This window comes from Lycium barbarum, chromosome 2 (genome assembly GCF_019175385.1).
Source record: "Lycium barbarum isolate Lr01 chromosome 2, ASM1917538v2, whole genome shotgun sequence".
Lineage (NCBI taxonomy): Eukaryota > Viridiplantae > Streptophyta > Magnoliopsida > Solanales > Solanaceae > Lycium > Lycium barbarum.
In genome coordinates this window covers 149,361,490-149,377,747 of record NC_083338.1, presented here as the reverse complement: position 1 = coordinate 149,377,747, position 16,258 = coordinate 149,361,490, and the positions used below count along the sequence as shown (strand labels likewise).

The 16,258-nt window shown below is 35.7% G+C and overlaps 1 protein-coding gene across 1 annotated transcript; it reads left to right on the top strand.

Annotated features, from left to right (window-relative positions):
• The first annotated feature begins 9,027 nt into the window (after window positions 1–9,027).
• On the top strand, window positions 9,028–15,237 carry LOC132628047 (abscisic acid 8'-hydroxylase 4). Its single transcript, XM_060343737.1, has 10 exons — window positions 9,028–9,435; window positions 10,342–10,663; window positions 11,477–11,626; window positions 13,195–13,360; window positions 13,476–13,555; window positions 13,815–13,901; window positions 14,104–14,182; window positions 14,268–14,374; window positions 14,472–14,590; window positions 14,724–15,237. Exons 1-10 carry the CDS (start codon window positions 9,212–9,214, stop codon window positions 14,851–14,853), a joined length of 1,464 nt encoding a protein of 487 aa, XP_060199720.1. The 5' UTR covers window positions 9,028–9,211; the 3' UTR covers window positions 14,854–15,237.
• The last annotated feature ends 1,021 nt before the right edge of the window (window positions 15,238–16,258 follow it).

Here is a 16,258-nt window from a genome sequence, read left to right as displayed (position 1 = left end):
AGTGTTGGGAACTAGTGGAGATTACTTTAACCTTATAACCATTAGGTAGGGTGATAAAAAAAGGTGTAACAAGGGGTTTATTATTGTGAAGAAATTTTTTGTGAGGTGTCATGTGATTTGTTGCACCAGAGTCAATAATCTAAGGCTTGGAACCTAAATTTGAAACTGCACATGCATGAAATGCTACAGAATTGACATCAGGATGATTGAACACACCTGTAAAGTTGGCAAAACCCAAGTTCTCAGTGTCAGCATCCTGATGGGGGCTTAGCAGAGTATGTTTGAACATTTGTTGCAAATGTTGATAGTGTTGATACTGATCTCTGGTGAAACCATGGCCACTATTATCAGGTAGAGAAATGGAAGAAAGGATTTATGGATTGAAAACAGGATCAGATTGGACACAGGATGCAGATTTCTTATTCTTGGTGAACTTGAAGTCTGCTAGGAACCCTTGAAGTCTGTGGCACTTCTCCATAAGATGGCCAGATCTCTTGTTGTATTTGCAAAAACGGGGAAGAATTGGGGCTAGTAGGAGGAGCCCTTTTTGGGTAAAAAGTGTCATGACCCAGCTAGGGGCCACGACGGATACCCGGGGCTAACCACCAAGCACCACTCATGTTACTACTCATCATACTCATCCTGCATTCATTTTATTATTCTCTTACGACTAGTCATAAGGAAAACCATTTACAATTTGAAACACATATACATTTATATACATAAGCCCCCTCGGCTATTAAAATAGTATACATATACAATGAGAAAGGTTATGAGATCATAACACCCACACATACGTATCTACGAGCCTCTACTAGAGTACTAGACATATGGACGGTACAGGACCCCGTCGTGCCCAAAATATATGTATATACACAAAATAATAATAAGTGGCACCTCCGGAACGATGGAGTGCTCTCAAGGTCTGTTGATAGGTCCTACGAATCTGGATCACCTCCCTATCTACCTGTGGGCATGAACACAGCGTCCAAAGAAAAGGACGTCAGTACGAACATTGTACTGAGTATGTAAGGCATGAAAAGAAACTGGCATAATAAAGAAATCATGAACATGAGGTAAATATATAACCTGCTTAGCCTTTTAAAAGTAAATGCATTTTATACATATCCCATATATCATCGTCGTTAACTCGCGTCCGGGTAACCATCATACCCCGCCCACTAGTGGTGTCATGTCTGGCCCTCTAGGCACGGTGTGATCATAAGCAGCCCGCATTAGCGGTGACATTGTTACACCCCGGAAAAATTTTGCGTTACCAAAAACTGTAGACGGCTTAGAATGGGCCAAAAGGCCAATACAGCGCGAACGCGCCCCCAACGTGGCGCGAACGCGCTGAACAAAAATCTGAAAATCAATTTCAGAATGAAGGTTGTGTTATAAGAAGGTAATAATGACATATATATGACATTTGGAGACCATATGGTGTAAATTAGTTCATATGTTAATTGACAAAAAGCCCTCGCTGCTGCAAGCTAAGTGGGGCCCACATGTCAAAGTTTTATAAAGGATATATGAAGATACATACGAGTAGTATATGGAAAGTTGAGCAAGTCCTAAGAAGGACCCATGAGCCAAAAATGGGCATAAGCCTTCCAAAAGGACGATTTAAGGAAACGTTTTCGGATGATCTGACTTGAAAGGGCAAAACCGGCATTATAAGTTTGGAATTTGGGAAAACCCCCAGAAATAAAAGTTGTAGATAATTGAAAGAGCTTTCTAACCATAGGTCGTGGGCCCTCATACGATATCGGGATCAAGAGTTATGACCGTTTTACTGAACGAACATCCAGTCAGAAAATTTAACCCTGCGCGAACGCGCCCAAAGGGGGCGCGAACGCGCAGAAGGAAATTATTTAACTCTACGCGATCGCGCCAGAAGGCAGCGCGAACGCGCAGAGCATTTTTCCAGCTGCTTCTGGCAGCTTCTAAACATCATAAAAAGGGGAAACCCCCCTCATTTTCAGATCAACACACGAAAAACACACCCCAAAACTCTCCAAAAATCTGGAGAGTTCTCCCAAACTCCCCAACCAAAATTTTGCCCAAAACCAGGTATAATTTCCCAATTCCAGTCCGGGTAGTGTATAATTATTGGTGCAGAATCATATAACAGTGTGTGGTGGCCTAAATTTAGCATGGAAAAGTGGAGATTAAGAAATATTAAAGGGAGAAAGGTATGAATCTCTTTCTATTTGTGCTAATACCGGTTTATTTACGAAGAATACGCGATTAAATAATTGTATACTGAGTTAATTAGTTATGAAAGCTGAAAAACAGCGTGTGGGCTGTTTTAGGAGATATTTTGAGTTGGAAACATTATAATTGATGTTGGTATTGTTGTTGTTGTTGTTGGCTGCTGAATTAAAAATTTGGGCTAGGCATATAAACAGGGGAGATGCTGCCCGATTTTTGGCAGAATATAAAATAGTATAATTTGAATTATGGTACAAGTGTACGATGAAAAGGCTAACATTAGTGTGAATTATCTTAAATGTAGACTTACAAGCTCGGACACATAAGCGTAGCTAATAGGACGTGGAACAGGTATGTTAAGGCTCGTTCCTTTCTTTCAAAGGCATGATTGCTAACGTTATGAATTTATAGATGTTCCATATTTTCCTTGTCTTTAAAGGTTAGAAGTCTATGGTTCCAAGGCAATGATTATTTTTCCGATAACCCGTCAATGTCTTCCAAAATGTCTGTATTTTTTTTCAAAACAAAAGGTTTATGGTTTTGTAAGCTTTTATAACAATGACGATGGATATGTTTTATAATGACAATGATGAAGTCAAAAATGAGAAAATGTCTACGATAGATACGTTGACGATATGTTCCTACCATGAATATGGCAATATGAGGTTTATGATTTTACTATATGTTTTCTCTTAACGCTACTCTTTATTGATAGCCTCGCCTTATAATTTTAGTTCCTTCAAGGTGAGACATGGCGATTATGATTATTCCATAATATAATCGGGGGTTACCGACCTTACGTCACCCCGATAGACTTATAGCATTTCTTGGGCTCTCCTGCATGCTGCTCATATGATATATGTATATGTATATGGGAAAAAGGGGCCAGAGCGCTATAGACGCTGATATATAAACATGATACATGTATATGCATATGGGGTAAGGGGAAAGGTAAGGCGCTATAGACGCACAGCCACCTGATCAGTTGGAGTATGATACATGATATCGTCCCGGACGCGGGATGCCCGGACGCGGGATATATGGGCGAGCCGACGTATTTCGGCGCTATGACATGACATGATATGATATGATATGATATGATATGATATGATATGATATGACCAGGTAAGTATGCATGGCATCCGCCTAAGCGGCACTCATATGTACAGGTTACTCTTTATGTTATGACATGTTCTATGTTCCATACAGTTATTATTCATGCCTTACATACCCAGTACATTGCTCGTACTGACCCCCTCTTTCTTCGGGGGCTGCGTTTCATGCCGCGCAGGTACACCCAGGTGAGTTGAAGCTAATATAGAAGATATTCCAGCAGAGTTGGCAAGCTCCACTTGTTCCTGGAGTGTTACCGAGTCAGAGTACATGTACCATGATGTCCGATAAATGTTAGAGACTTTGCAGACAGATTCGTGGGTATAGGATGTCGGTATTGTGAACGGCTCCACTAGCCTATGTGTCATTTTATGTTATGTTATAAAGTCCATATGATCACAGATTATATTGATTGAGTACGATGAAAAAAAAAATGAAAGCTTTACTATGTTTTCCACTCCTTATTAATGCAAGAGTCTAAGGAAATTAAGTACGTAATAAGAGTCAGCGGGTTCGCTCGGCTCCGAGTATGGGGTCGGGTGCCCATCACACCCTAGTAAAGTCGAGTGTGACAGACATGTCCGGTCATCTAGGCGCGGTGGAATCATATGCAGCCCGCCTTCGCGGTGACACGTCCGGCCATCTAGGCACGGTGGAATCGTATCATCGCATACATCTCATAAACTCATCATAAAACATACATTAGAATCCAAGATAATCTATAACCATATCGGGGTGACGTAAGGTCGAGAACCCCCGATTCTAATATGGAAAAATCATCATCATCATACCTCACCTTGAAGGAACTAGTATCATAAGGTGGGTCTAGCAATAATAATTAACGTCATATCATAGGCTTTAGAATCTCTAGACTTAGGCTCCTCATTACCATTATCGAATTCATAACGCATCTCTTATTCTTTGTCTTAGAAGGAGCTCCATATAACACTGACTCATATTTTCCGGAATGTAAGAAAGTCATAGAAAGAAAAGGGAATTCATTTCATGAGAATCGTGCGTTAGAAGGAAGGGACTAGCCTTACATACCTTTTCGTTTGGCTACTCTATCACTTTAGCGTTCTCTTCCAATGCTGACGTCTCTACCTTCAAGAGAGTTCGTATTAACATTAGCTAATCGATCACATGAACGTGCTTAACTAAGGCTAGAGAAAATTGGGCAGCATTTCCTTTGTTTATACAACTTTCTCCATATCATATATCAACTCCTAAACGTCTATAATAACATTCACAATATCCTAAGCAATAATCTCCATTCACTTAAATTATACACATTTCCTAATTTCATTTCAAGTCATCTATAATCATGGTCATAGTGCACTACTACATTTACTCACATATAATGTTTATCCCATGTTCTCAATGTCATTTGTAACAAGATCTATTCATAATACATCAAGAGTCATGATTCATGTCAACTATTATTCAAGAACACCATTGATTCTACATTTAAGCTCCATATTCTATGTTCTTCCGTAATCCAAGTCTTTCAACCCCTCAATACTCTCAATAATAGGAAATAAACATAAAACTCAGCTTAAACACTTGGGAACAAGCCTTAAGTCACTCTACTCCATTAGAATGGAATCTTTCACTTGCATGCCAAAGAAATTCTTACTCTCCACAAACCCTAATAGGCTTTATAGTATATGAATCTCTTAAATCTTGGCTTTTGCTCTTAATTTCTTGGTATAGATTGTTGTAGAAATAGAGAGAGAGTTTTAGAGGGTTCTAGAGAGATACAGGGTCTGTTCTTGGGAGAAATAATGAAATAAAACGTGGGAGCTTATATTTATAATCAGGGCTGGAAGCTTCCAGATCCGCGGGTCGACGACTTGTCGACGTGTTAATGGTCCATCGACACGCGCCGTCAATCCTCCACCTGAGATGTCTGATTGCGGAACCTCGTCGACGGTGCCAGGCGACGGCTCGTCAACATGTCGACGGTCCGTCCCTTGGGACGTCGACGTTGACTGATTTGAGCAGTTTTCTGAACTGCTCCGTCTTGCTCCAATTCGATTCGTTCCACTTCTAATTCGCTCATAATGCCAAGAATACATACTTATACTCCTACGTTAGTTCATTTACTGTGCAACGTCGTGGAATTTTTCCGAGGTGTAACAAAGGAACTCTATTATTTGTGTAAGTAGTTGGGTCAAATTGGACTCTTTGAGAGAAGTTTCTATTTGGATTTGAAGTAGAAGGAATATTCCTGTTTGAACTACTACTATAATTGCAAGAACCACTAGCACTAAATGAAGCTGAATCATTTGAGAAGCTTGAGATGGGAGCAGAGATCTCCTTTTGCTTCTCATCATGTTGTATCATAGGGTAAGACTTGCTCAGACTTGGGAGAGCAGGCATCATGAGAATATTACTCTTACAGGTAGAATACGAGTTATTCAAACCACTGAGGAACTGAAATAACTTTTGTTCCTCAATGAACTTAGGTAGAGCTCCACAAGTAAAAACAGGTCCTACATACGCTGTATTGAGCTCATCCTAAAGGCTACAAAGTTGGTAAATAGGATGCAACACTAGAATGCCCCTGGGAGGTGGCGCTGATCTGCCTTTGAATCTGAATGTATTTTGATCCATTAGAGGAACCAAACCTCTCATTTCTGTCAGCCCAAATGTCTTTGGCAGTGTCAAAACACATTACACTTGTAGCAATTTCTGTAGAAAGTGAGTTTGTAATCCACGCAATTATCATGTCATTACACCTTTCCCAGAAGTAGTACAGAGGGGAATCAGATGATGGAGTAGCAACTTTGCCAGTGATGATCCCTAATTTGTTCTTAGCATATAGGGCAGTCGACATGTTCTTACGCCAAATTACAAACCCAATACTATCAAAGTTAGGTGAAACTAAGTGATTGCTAGGGCTATATGAGGGATGCACATAAAATGGGTGATTTGTTGATATACTAGATTCCTCAAATCCTTCAGTACTAGTGGTACCAGTGTTTTCACTATTTGACCCCATTAGTTATCGAGTAACAAATATTGCGATACACAGATGAATTAGGGTTACGATTCTAACAATTTTCAACAGGGAATGAAATAAATTTGATGACTAGAATCAGTCCTAAGGCGAAACAAACACTAAAAGTAAGAAATTGAAACTGTTACCGCCCTTTTTCACAATCTGAAGAAGCAAGGCCTTGAAGCAACAATAATCGAATGCCTTGAAGCAACAATAATGGAACTTAGCAGCTGCTCGTACACTTCAAGATCACGTGACCCGATTGAAACCAAAATCAAACAACCCGATCGAAACCCTAGGTCTTATAGATCGAAAACTCTAGATCTTCGTCTTTTCTCCAGATTTCTTCGAATTTAGAGCTTTACTAATCGATTGAACAATTACAGATCTTGAATGAATCGTAATGTAACCAAAACAAACGGTGTAAAGCAGATTTTGAGAAAAAAAAACTGGAAAATAAAACCACAAAGGGTACTATCGATCGAAAGAGATGTTCGGAGGATCTGGATGACCCGCTCTGATACCATGTTACATTTAGAATGTGGAAAATATATGCAAAATATACAATGAAACCCTAGGTTTCGTATGAGAGAGAAGCGGGAGAAGGTTTATTCATTTGAGTGAAAAATAAGAAAATGAAATGTACGTTGTATCTCTAGAACATTCTAAATCTATATATATGTGTTACAAAACCAAATATACAAGGACAAAGTTGCAAAATAAAAACTACAACTTATCCACCAGTTAGGTCTTGAACCCGGATTGAATATGTGGGTCTTGAATGAATTGGGCCAATGTCAACATTCAACTCCAAAAGGTTTGTATTAAATTTAAAATTAAGTAGGATGCATATTCGTTTTTAAATTTCTTCCATTATGCTTTGCAATGAAAAGGTATGACTTCTACCTTCCTGTTCCCTCCTGCTTACCAGGACTAAGAAATGGGTAAATAATTTCTATTTTTTGCTTTTTCCCTCTATCTTTTTTATCTATATTATTTATTGTAAAAATAAAGTCTTATTTTATACTACTTAACCTTTCATATTTCATATTCAGAAAAGCTGTAGTCGGAAAAAATATTGTTTTCTCTTTTATATAAATGCAGGAAAAATTCTTGAAGTCTCAATTAGTATAACTACAGGATATATTTTTTAAAAAATTTTGTCAGTTTGTGTGTATATTTTGAAATTGTTTTTCTATATTTTACTTTCAGATGTTCTCCAGCGAGGTTCGAGGCTACCAAAAATGTGGATCGTTACGTTTTATTTCCTTTCATTATCCTTTTTCTTTGTATTTATTTCTCCCTCTTTTAAAATTATAAAATGACACTTCCTTTGTAGATAGACAAATATATATACAACTTTTCCTATTATTACATAAATTTCTACTACTTTCTTGAATAATTTTTCACATATAATGTTGGAATACTAAAAAAATGAGCATACTTTTTCAAATTAGAATAATTTATTCCTATTAGCCTAACTTTAATTATACGCAGGGGATCAAGGTGAAAATAAATATATATCACATAATATAAAATCATATATATGACATGTACAATTAGTTAAAAATTTACTAAAATAAGATAGTAATTGATTTGAATAATGACAAGAGCAAAATAGAGACTGCACAGGATAGGGAGGGAAGAATGTCTATTATTTGGAATTGAGAGAGCTATTTAATTTTTAAAGCAAAACTGGAAGTAGGGAAAATGATTTGCAACCATAATTTAAGGAATCCTTTTCTCTTTTTTGGATGGATCTAATTTCCTAAGGACCAAGTTGCGATAGAAAGTTAGAGAAATATATATAAAATGTGTAATAATAAAATACATTATTACTTAAAATATTTGGGTTTGAGGTCTAAAGAGAATATTTCAAAATATTCGCAGTTTCAATTTTTCAATTATAGCTAATTAATTTGTAAAGGTAATGGAGTTTTTTTTATGAGCGCGAAGCGCGATTAAATTTACTAGGTACTTTATACATTTGAATATGCGGACATTAATTGATTTTCTCAATGGGGCAATGTAACCACTTATAATATTTAAAAGAATATTTGTATCGCCCCACTTCCCCATTTAGAAGGGAGTTCGAAAGAATAAAAAGGGAAAGGAAAATAATTCCTTCGTTTAATTACAACTCTTAACAATAATATAACAGTATGTAATTGTACGAATGATGTTAAGTTGTAACTACTTCCATCTCAATATGGACTGTGACACTTTGACACATGCGGGTTGATAAGGGTGGGTCAAGCAGAACTTGTAGACTTCTGGGCTGACAAGCTTTTGAAGAAGACGGGCGTGTACATGACACCTTAAGTGAATCTCACTTTGAAAAGGAAGAGAAAAGCGAAGAGCTTTATAATTAAGGCATAACTCAAGTTCACATAGAATGTGCTCATTTAGGACTCAATGTAATGTAGTCCGAAAGACAAATTCGTGCTCACAGGGGTTCAAAACAGACAATACGTGTTGGAATACATGATATGATAATCCAACAATATTTGTATGAACAAAGAAGCTACAAAATAATACAGGACTAGTTTATCGTGCAACTTGACTAAGCAAGAAGCTAGTGGAGGAATTAGCTGGCTAAATGGGGATAGTTTGAAAACCAAAAATCTATCGTATCTAAGAGCACTAAAATCCCTTAAGTGGAAACATCCATTTACACATTCCATAATTATAAAGACTCAATTTCAACCTCTTTGTCTTCTTTATTTTCCTCACTGTTCGTTTAACTTTACCATTCAATATTCAATAATTATTTCTCAAACTTTTGGGAACGATAATTTCTCTACAAATAGAATTAAAAAACTAAGGCATGAACAATAATCTTTCATTTAGGACTTAATTAGAATTCTATAGGGGTAAAGAATGCAGCTTCTTCTTTATCATAATTTGTTTTTTTGGTACATAGTTCCCTTCTTGGGATTGCAATACTTATTATTGCACATCTTATGGCATACTACTAGAAAAACTCCGGCGAAGATTCCGGCAGGCAACTGGGGAATACCGTTCGTCGGAGAAACCATCCATTTCATGGCTGCCATCAATAGCAACAAAGGCTTCTATGATTTTATCAAAATTCGACGACTCAAGTAAGACTTAGTAAAATTTAAGGAAATTCGCGTTTTTGGTTCCTTAAATATCGTAAATGTCGCTAAAGCATATTTAATTTTCAATTATTTGAAATATGCTCTTTTATCCGTCTTCCTGTGAATTTTCACAAAATTTCATGAACAAACGTCATTTAATCACCCAAATTTTATGTCAAGTTTGTAATGTTATTTCATATTTGAGGACAATATTGTTCTAACAAATGGTCTAAGTATTACACAATCATGTATAAAGGGATAACACATAGTTTACTTAATTGAAGATTAAACGTGCTTAGTCATATATCACACAAGGATCAAAATAAGAATTTACCAATAATTGAGGCTTGAAACGCTCTATTATCCCTAGAATGTATAATTAATGTCATATAAGTTCAAACTAGGATAAAGTAGTGTGTGGGTTTAGGGGGTGGGGGGGGGGGGGGGGTTATCCATTTGTTCAAATTAATTGAGCAAATCGAACCCTCAAATAGTTGGTGTATTTTTTGTGCCGTCGAACCTATTAGTATTAGGAGTGGAAGTGGAACATTGAATACCATTATTAGCCAAATAATACTGAACATAATATTATACATATAAAAATTGTTCAATTTCCTTGACATAATGGACTTCTAGTGTAGCGATATGGTTCAAATATTGATTTTAGTTGCAGAGTTGAATCCCACCTTTTTAATCTCTTAGGAATTAGAATTTTATACTCTTTCGCGGATTATTGAGGTAAGTCATCTTTGTAGCTCTTTCGTTGGATTTTTTTTCGTACAAAAACATTGCTTAGTAATCAAATATCATGAGATAACTCGCTAAATATTATTTTTTATGACTTTCATCATGTCAAACTGACAAAAAAATTAACAATTCGGTGGAATTTGAATAGTACTTTGTTTGTAGGTACGGGAATTGCTTCAAAACAAATTTATTTGGGCAAACACATGTATTTATCTCGAGCACAGAGGCAGCAAAGAAAATTCTAAGTAACGAGGCAGGAAATTTCACGAAGAGATACATAAAGTCAATTGCGGAACTTGTGGGAGGCCAAAGCCTTCTTTGTGCATCACATCACCAGCATAAACTTATTCGTAGTCATCTTAGTACTTTGTTCTCAACGGCAAGTCTTTCAACAATGGTTAGACAATTTGATGAATTGACTGTTGATAATCTTAGCACCTGGCACCATAAATCCAGAATTACTGTACTTCACGAAGCTCTAAAGGTTGGTGTCCCTATTAGTCTAATTCTAAATTCATTTTTCACATTTTATTTGGACTCAGCTTGGGCCTGATAAGCCCAAAGTATTAAAGGAAAGTTATAAAGTTGGCCGCTTGGCCAGATGATTTACAGCCGTCAGTCAATATACACAATATATACATATATTATATGTCTTCCGGATATATTTTTGGTGGACGGTTATTTATGTTAATTCTCATTTAATTAAGCTTCATTTCAACCCCAAAAAAAGGGTAGAAAATGGTTATGTGTTTGTAATTTGCCAAGCTATTGGCTTGGGTCATGACTCGGTTTTACCTGGCCCAATGGATTGTCCTAAACTGATCCAATTTGATCAAATGAGTCAAAATAGCGTAACCTATTGGATCTAAATGCAACCCAAACAAAATTTAAATTTGGAGAATGAAAATTATGTAATTTTAGGAGAACTTTAGCTAATATTTTTTTTAAAAAGAAAAATACAGTAGCTATTACTTTATTTATTTTGTCGGAAAAAAGCAAAATGGAAAAGGAGGTCATGTAAGACGGGTTGGTTTGACACATCTTAACCCAATTCATTTTGACCCAAACAACTATTGGGAGGTCGGGTAATGACCCATCTATTAATTTGACCCAGTTTTTGATTTGTTCAAGTTTGATCCAACCTGCCTATTTGCGAGCTCTATATTTACTATACTAGTATACTTGTATAACATCAACTGGTACAAAGAAGTACCCTATAACATGTAGCAGTAGCAATTACATTAAAACATTTGCAGTAGCAACGTGATTGCATTTTTTTCTTCTTCTTGTATTATAGATAACCCTCGAAGCAATCTGCAAAATGTTAATGAGTTTGGAAGAAAAAAAGGAACTAGAAATGTTGCATAAGGATGTTGGGTTGATTTATGAAGCAATGTTATCATTTCCCCTAAGACTACCATGGACCAGATTCTACAAAGGCCTACAGGTAATATTGACCATTTAGCAAAGCCCATTAAATTCTTAAGCAACATTTTTTTGCACGGATTGCCCTTCTTTTGGGGTGGTCTTAAAATTTTGCCCCTCATATTTGTGTTCTTTAAGTTTTGCCCTTCACTTGGATACCTGAGGTTCTAGGTTCGAACCCCCGCTCAGGCATAAAATAAAAATATAATTTCACAAGGCAGAGCTGGGGGGAGTGTATGCCGGATCCGGCATACAATCCTTAAGGAAAAACTAAAGTTATGCCGGATGGGGCAGACTTTGCCTTGAGACATATATTTTTTTTTTACTTTTCAAGACAAACTTTTAATTATGCCTTAAGGAAAAGTTTCGCCTTATGGGGCATACATTTAGTTATGCCTTAACTAAAAGTGTGCCCCATAAAATATAACTAAAAGTATGCCCCATAAGGCGGAACTTTTCCTTAAGGCATAACTAAAAGTTTGCCTTAAGGAAAAGTTCTACCTTATGAGGCATACTTTTAGTTATATTAAGGAAAAGTTCCGCCTTATGGGGCATACATTTAGTTATGCCTTAACTAAAAGTGTGCCCCATAAAAATAACTAAAAGTATGCCCCATAAGGCGGAACTTTTCCTTAAGGCATAACTAAAAGTTTGCCTTAAGGAAAAGTTCTACCTTATGAGGCATACTTTTGGTTATGCCTTAATTAAAAGTCTGCCCCATAAGGCATAGTTCCTTAAGGAAAAGTTTTGCCCCATAAGGCATGACTAAACTATGCCTTGAGGAAAAGTTATGTCCCATAAGGCATAACTAAACTATGCCTTGAGGAAAAGTTATGTCCCATAAGGCATAACTAAACTATGCCTTGAGGAAAAGTTATGCCCCCTCCGGCATAACTTTAGTTTTTCCTTAAGGACTTTATGCCGGATCCGGCATACAATACTTAAGGAAAAACTAAAGCTATGCTGGAGGGGGCAGACTTTGCCTCGAGACATTTTACTTTTCAAGGCAAACTTTTAATTATGCCTTAAGGAAAAGTTCCGCCTTATGGGGCATACATTTAGTTATGCCTTAACTAAAAGTGTGCCCCATAAAAATAACTAAAAGTATGCCCCATAAGGCGGAACTTTTCCTTAAGGCATAACTAAAAGTTTGCCTTAAGGAAAAGTTCTGCTTTATGAGGTATACTTTTGGTTATGCCTTAATTAAAAGTCTGCCCCATAAGACATAGTTCCTTAAGGAAAAGTTTTGCCCCATAAGGCATAACTAAACTATGCCTTGAGGAAAAGTTATGCCCCCTCCGGCATAACTTTAGTTTTTCCTTAAGGACTTTATGCCGGATCCGGCATACACTCCCTCCAGCCCTGCCTTGCTAATTTTTTTATTTATTTTATGCCTGAGCAGGGGTTCGAACCCAGAACCTCAGGTATCCAAGCTAAGGGCAAAACTTAAAGACCATAAATATGAGGGGCAAAATTTAAAGACCGCAAATATGAGGGGAAAAATTTAAAGACCACCCCAAAAGAAGGGCAATTTTGCGCGAATTGCCCCTTAACCAGGACCAGCTAAAGCCCATCTACATTCAATTGCAGGCCAGAAAGAGAATTATGAAGTTGCTGGACAAGATAATAGAGGCAAGAAGAAAGTCCAAAAAGAAGTACGATGATTTTCTAGATCATATTTTGATTAAGGATGATCAAACCATACAATTAACAAATGAGCAGATTAAAGATAATATACTAACCATGATTATTGCAGGTTTGTTTTTATTTAATCTACATGCATTATACATTAGAGTTTTTTCTCCTGTTACTAATTGAAGCCCAAAAGGATTTAATTGGAATATAATTATATAAGTCCATTTTTATGGCAGGTCAAGACACCACGGCTAGTGCAATTACATGGATGATCAAGTATTTGGATGAAAATCCCGAGGCACTTAACAGACTTAGGGTAACAACAAATAATATTTAAATATGTGATTTAGTAGTAGTTAGTGGTAGAATCTTACAGAGTGTATGGTTTGATTCTCATCAGACTTTTCTCTTTCTCTTTTTCATGTTAATAGAATATTCTACTTTGTCGGACTCGTGTCAATTTTAATCTAGTATCTAGGACGGGTTAGATTGTTTTTTTTTTGTTGTTGTTGTTGAAATTTTTGAAAAAATTATTCAGAGGCAAAGTTCTAATTTTAGTAAGTTGATTGGAATAGGCTGAACAACAAGCTCTTCAACAGAAGGTTTCTCGTAAAGCATACCTCACATTTGAAGACCTGAATTGTATGCCGTATGCATCTAAGGTATTATTTATTTAGTACTTCACTTTTTTACTTACGCTTATCCTCAATTTAGCCCCTTATTGTCTTTTTCCTGTTATGAATTCTAAGTGTTGATTTCAAATTCATGTAAACTGAAATTCGACTTATAGTACTATTTCTCACAATAAGTATCCAAATATTTAACAAAGTAGTGATTTAATTCGAAGTATCTTTGTGCCAACAGGTTATTAAGGAATCACTTCGAATGGCTTCAATTGTGCCCTGGTTTCCAAGAATGGCACTTCAAGATTGTGAAATTGAAGGTTTAATTCGACTTCTATACACACAACTAGAAGTAATATATTGAATGCAAAATATATTAACCCTCTAATTTCTATGTGAATTTAGGATTTACGATCAAGAAAGGTTGGAACATAAACGTGGATGCTAAATCAATTCATTTTGATCGAATGATATTCCAAGATCCTGATAAATTCATTCCTTCAAGATTTGATGTAAGTTTCTCCACATACAAACAACGAGTATACTAACATATGAAATATATAGATTGGAATTTTCATATTAATCTTTTTATGTTACAAAAATCTTTAGGATGATTCAAAACCATACAGCTTCTTAGCATTTGGAATGGGAGGAAGAACATGCCTTGGACTTCATTTGGCTCGAGCCATGATGCTTGTTTTTGTCTATCGTTTAACCACATCCTACAGGTCTGGCTTATCCTTATCAATTTTAAAACCACATTAAACTCATAATGTTTATCTTATCTAGAATTAAATAGAGAAACAAAAAATACAACTAAAAATTGGGTTTAATATTTGTGTTTTGTTTTTTTCATATCAGGTGGAAAGTATTAGATTCAGATGAAAGCATAGAAAAATGGACACTTTTTTCAAGATTAAAAAGTGGTTGTCCTATACGTGTTAAGTCTATAGAGGAAGAGAGGGAGTTCCCTAATGCATCGAAAACATGAAGCCAAAGTATCCACATTGCAATTATTTGAGTTTAGACGAATTGCCAATATTTCATAATATCGAGCTATGTAGAAGGGAATGTTGTCAAAAAAAGAGATGTAGAGAGGAATTACGGCTCGTGTGTTTCTCATCAATTTTAGGGTTGAAAATTTTTCACCTCCAAGCTTAGAGGTTATCCACTATGCTACAATATTTTGATTTTGGCATGTTACATTTCAAACTTTAGACCCATATGACACATATAATACAAATCTATGACTTCCAGACAGGATGTAATTATGGGTAAAAATCTTGTGACGCTCACATATTATAATCTTGAGGGCAATTTGTTGTCATCTTTTAAAAATGGTTTCTATTTGAATGGATAAATTAGACTATAGAAATATGATTGATCCGATCCGCCTTAGCTTTTGACACTCTCAATTTAGCCCATAAAGTTAGAGAAAATTTGGGCTAAATATGTACTTCAAATTTATGTACGAGAAGCTTTGTTAAATAATTTTTTTAGTTTTTTTTATGTCATATGTTAAATGAAGCCACTAAAAAAATAGCTATAAAAAATTTGCCGTCGCTAATTCCTATTTTTTTAGTAGTGAGCAATGACAAAGAAAAAAGTTTTATTAGGTAATTAAATAAATAAATTATAAGAAAAATATGTAGCTGGACGGATTGGGCCATGATCCATTATTTTGTCTATCTTGACCTAGCTCATTTTAACCCATATAAAATTTAAAATTTGAAATTTATAAAGTCATTCTATTTCAACCCGCTCAAATTCAACTTAACTTCGCTCATTTGACACCGTTAGTTCCTACGGTTTGAGCTTGGATATGGTACTACGTAGGGGTGTAAAAAGTAAATCGACAAACCGCACAAAACCGATAAACCGAATCAAACCGAGAAAAAAACCTGACTAGTGGTTTGGTTTTGAAAAAAACAACTCAACCATAATTGGTTTGGTTTGGTTTTAACTAAAAAAAAAGTCAAACCAAACAAAACCAACTCGACATTACATGTATTCAATTTTTAAAATATTTTATACATAAAAATATTTATTTGTAACGTAATGTATAAATATTTCTTAAATTTTTTTGTAGTTTTTTTTAATCTATTATCATATTATTCAAGCTTGAACTTAGAATTTTGAATGACAATAAGTTTTATATCCTATGGATGTTAGTAACTCAAATAAAGTCCAAACCAAAACCAACTCAACACTAATGCTAACAAAAAAAATTCAATTTACCACTAGGAATGACAATAATATTGGATATCTATTCTTTAGTTTTGCATAATGATTTAGAGAGTGAAAATACATAACTTACGTTTTTTTTCTTTGTCATGTAATTAATACTTATTACTTATTTTAGCATGACTTATTAGTATATTTAGATTATGGTCATT

Bases quoted from the DNA above. Each gene is read 5' to 3' on its own strand.
- LOC132628047 (XM_060343737.1), top strand. From the start codon at position 9,212: ATGCAGCTTCTTCTTTATCATAATTTGTTTTTTTGGTACATAGTTCCC. The intron at 10,664-11,476 runs GTTGGTGTCCCT...CTTGTATTATAG, and splicing joins TACTTCACGAAGCTCTAAAG to ATAACCCTCGAAGCAATCTG. The intron at 11,627-13,194 runs GTAATATTGACC...ATTCAATTGCAG, and splicing joins GATTCTACAAAGGCCTACAG to GCCAGAAAGAGAATTATGAA.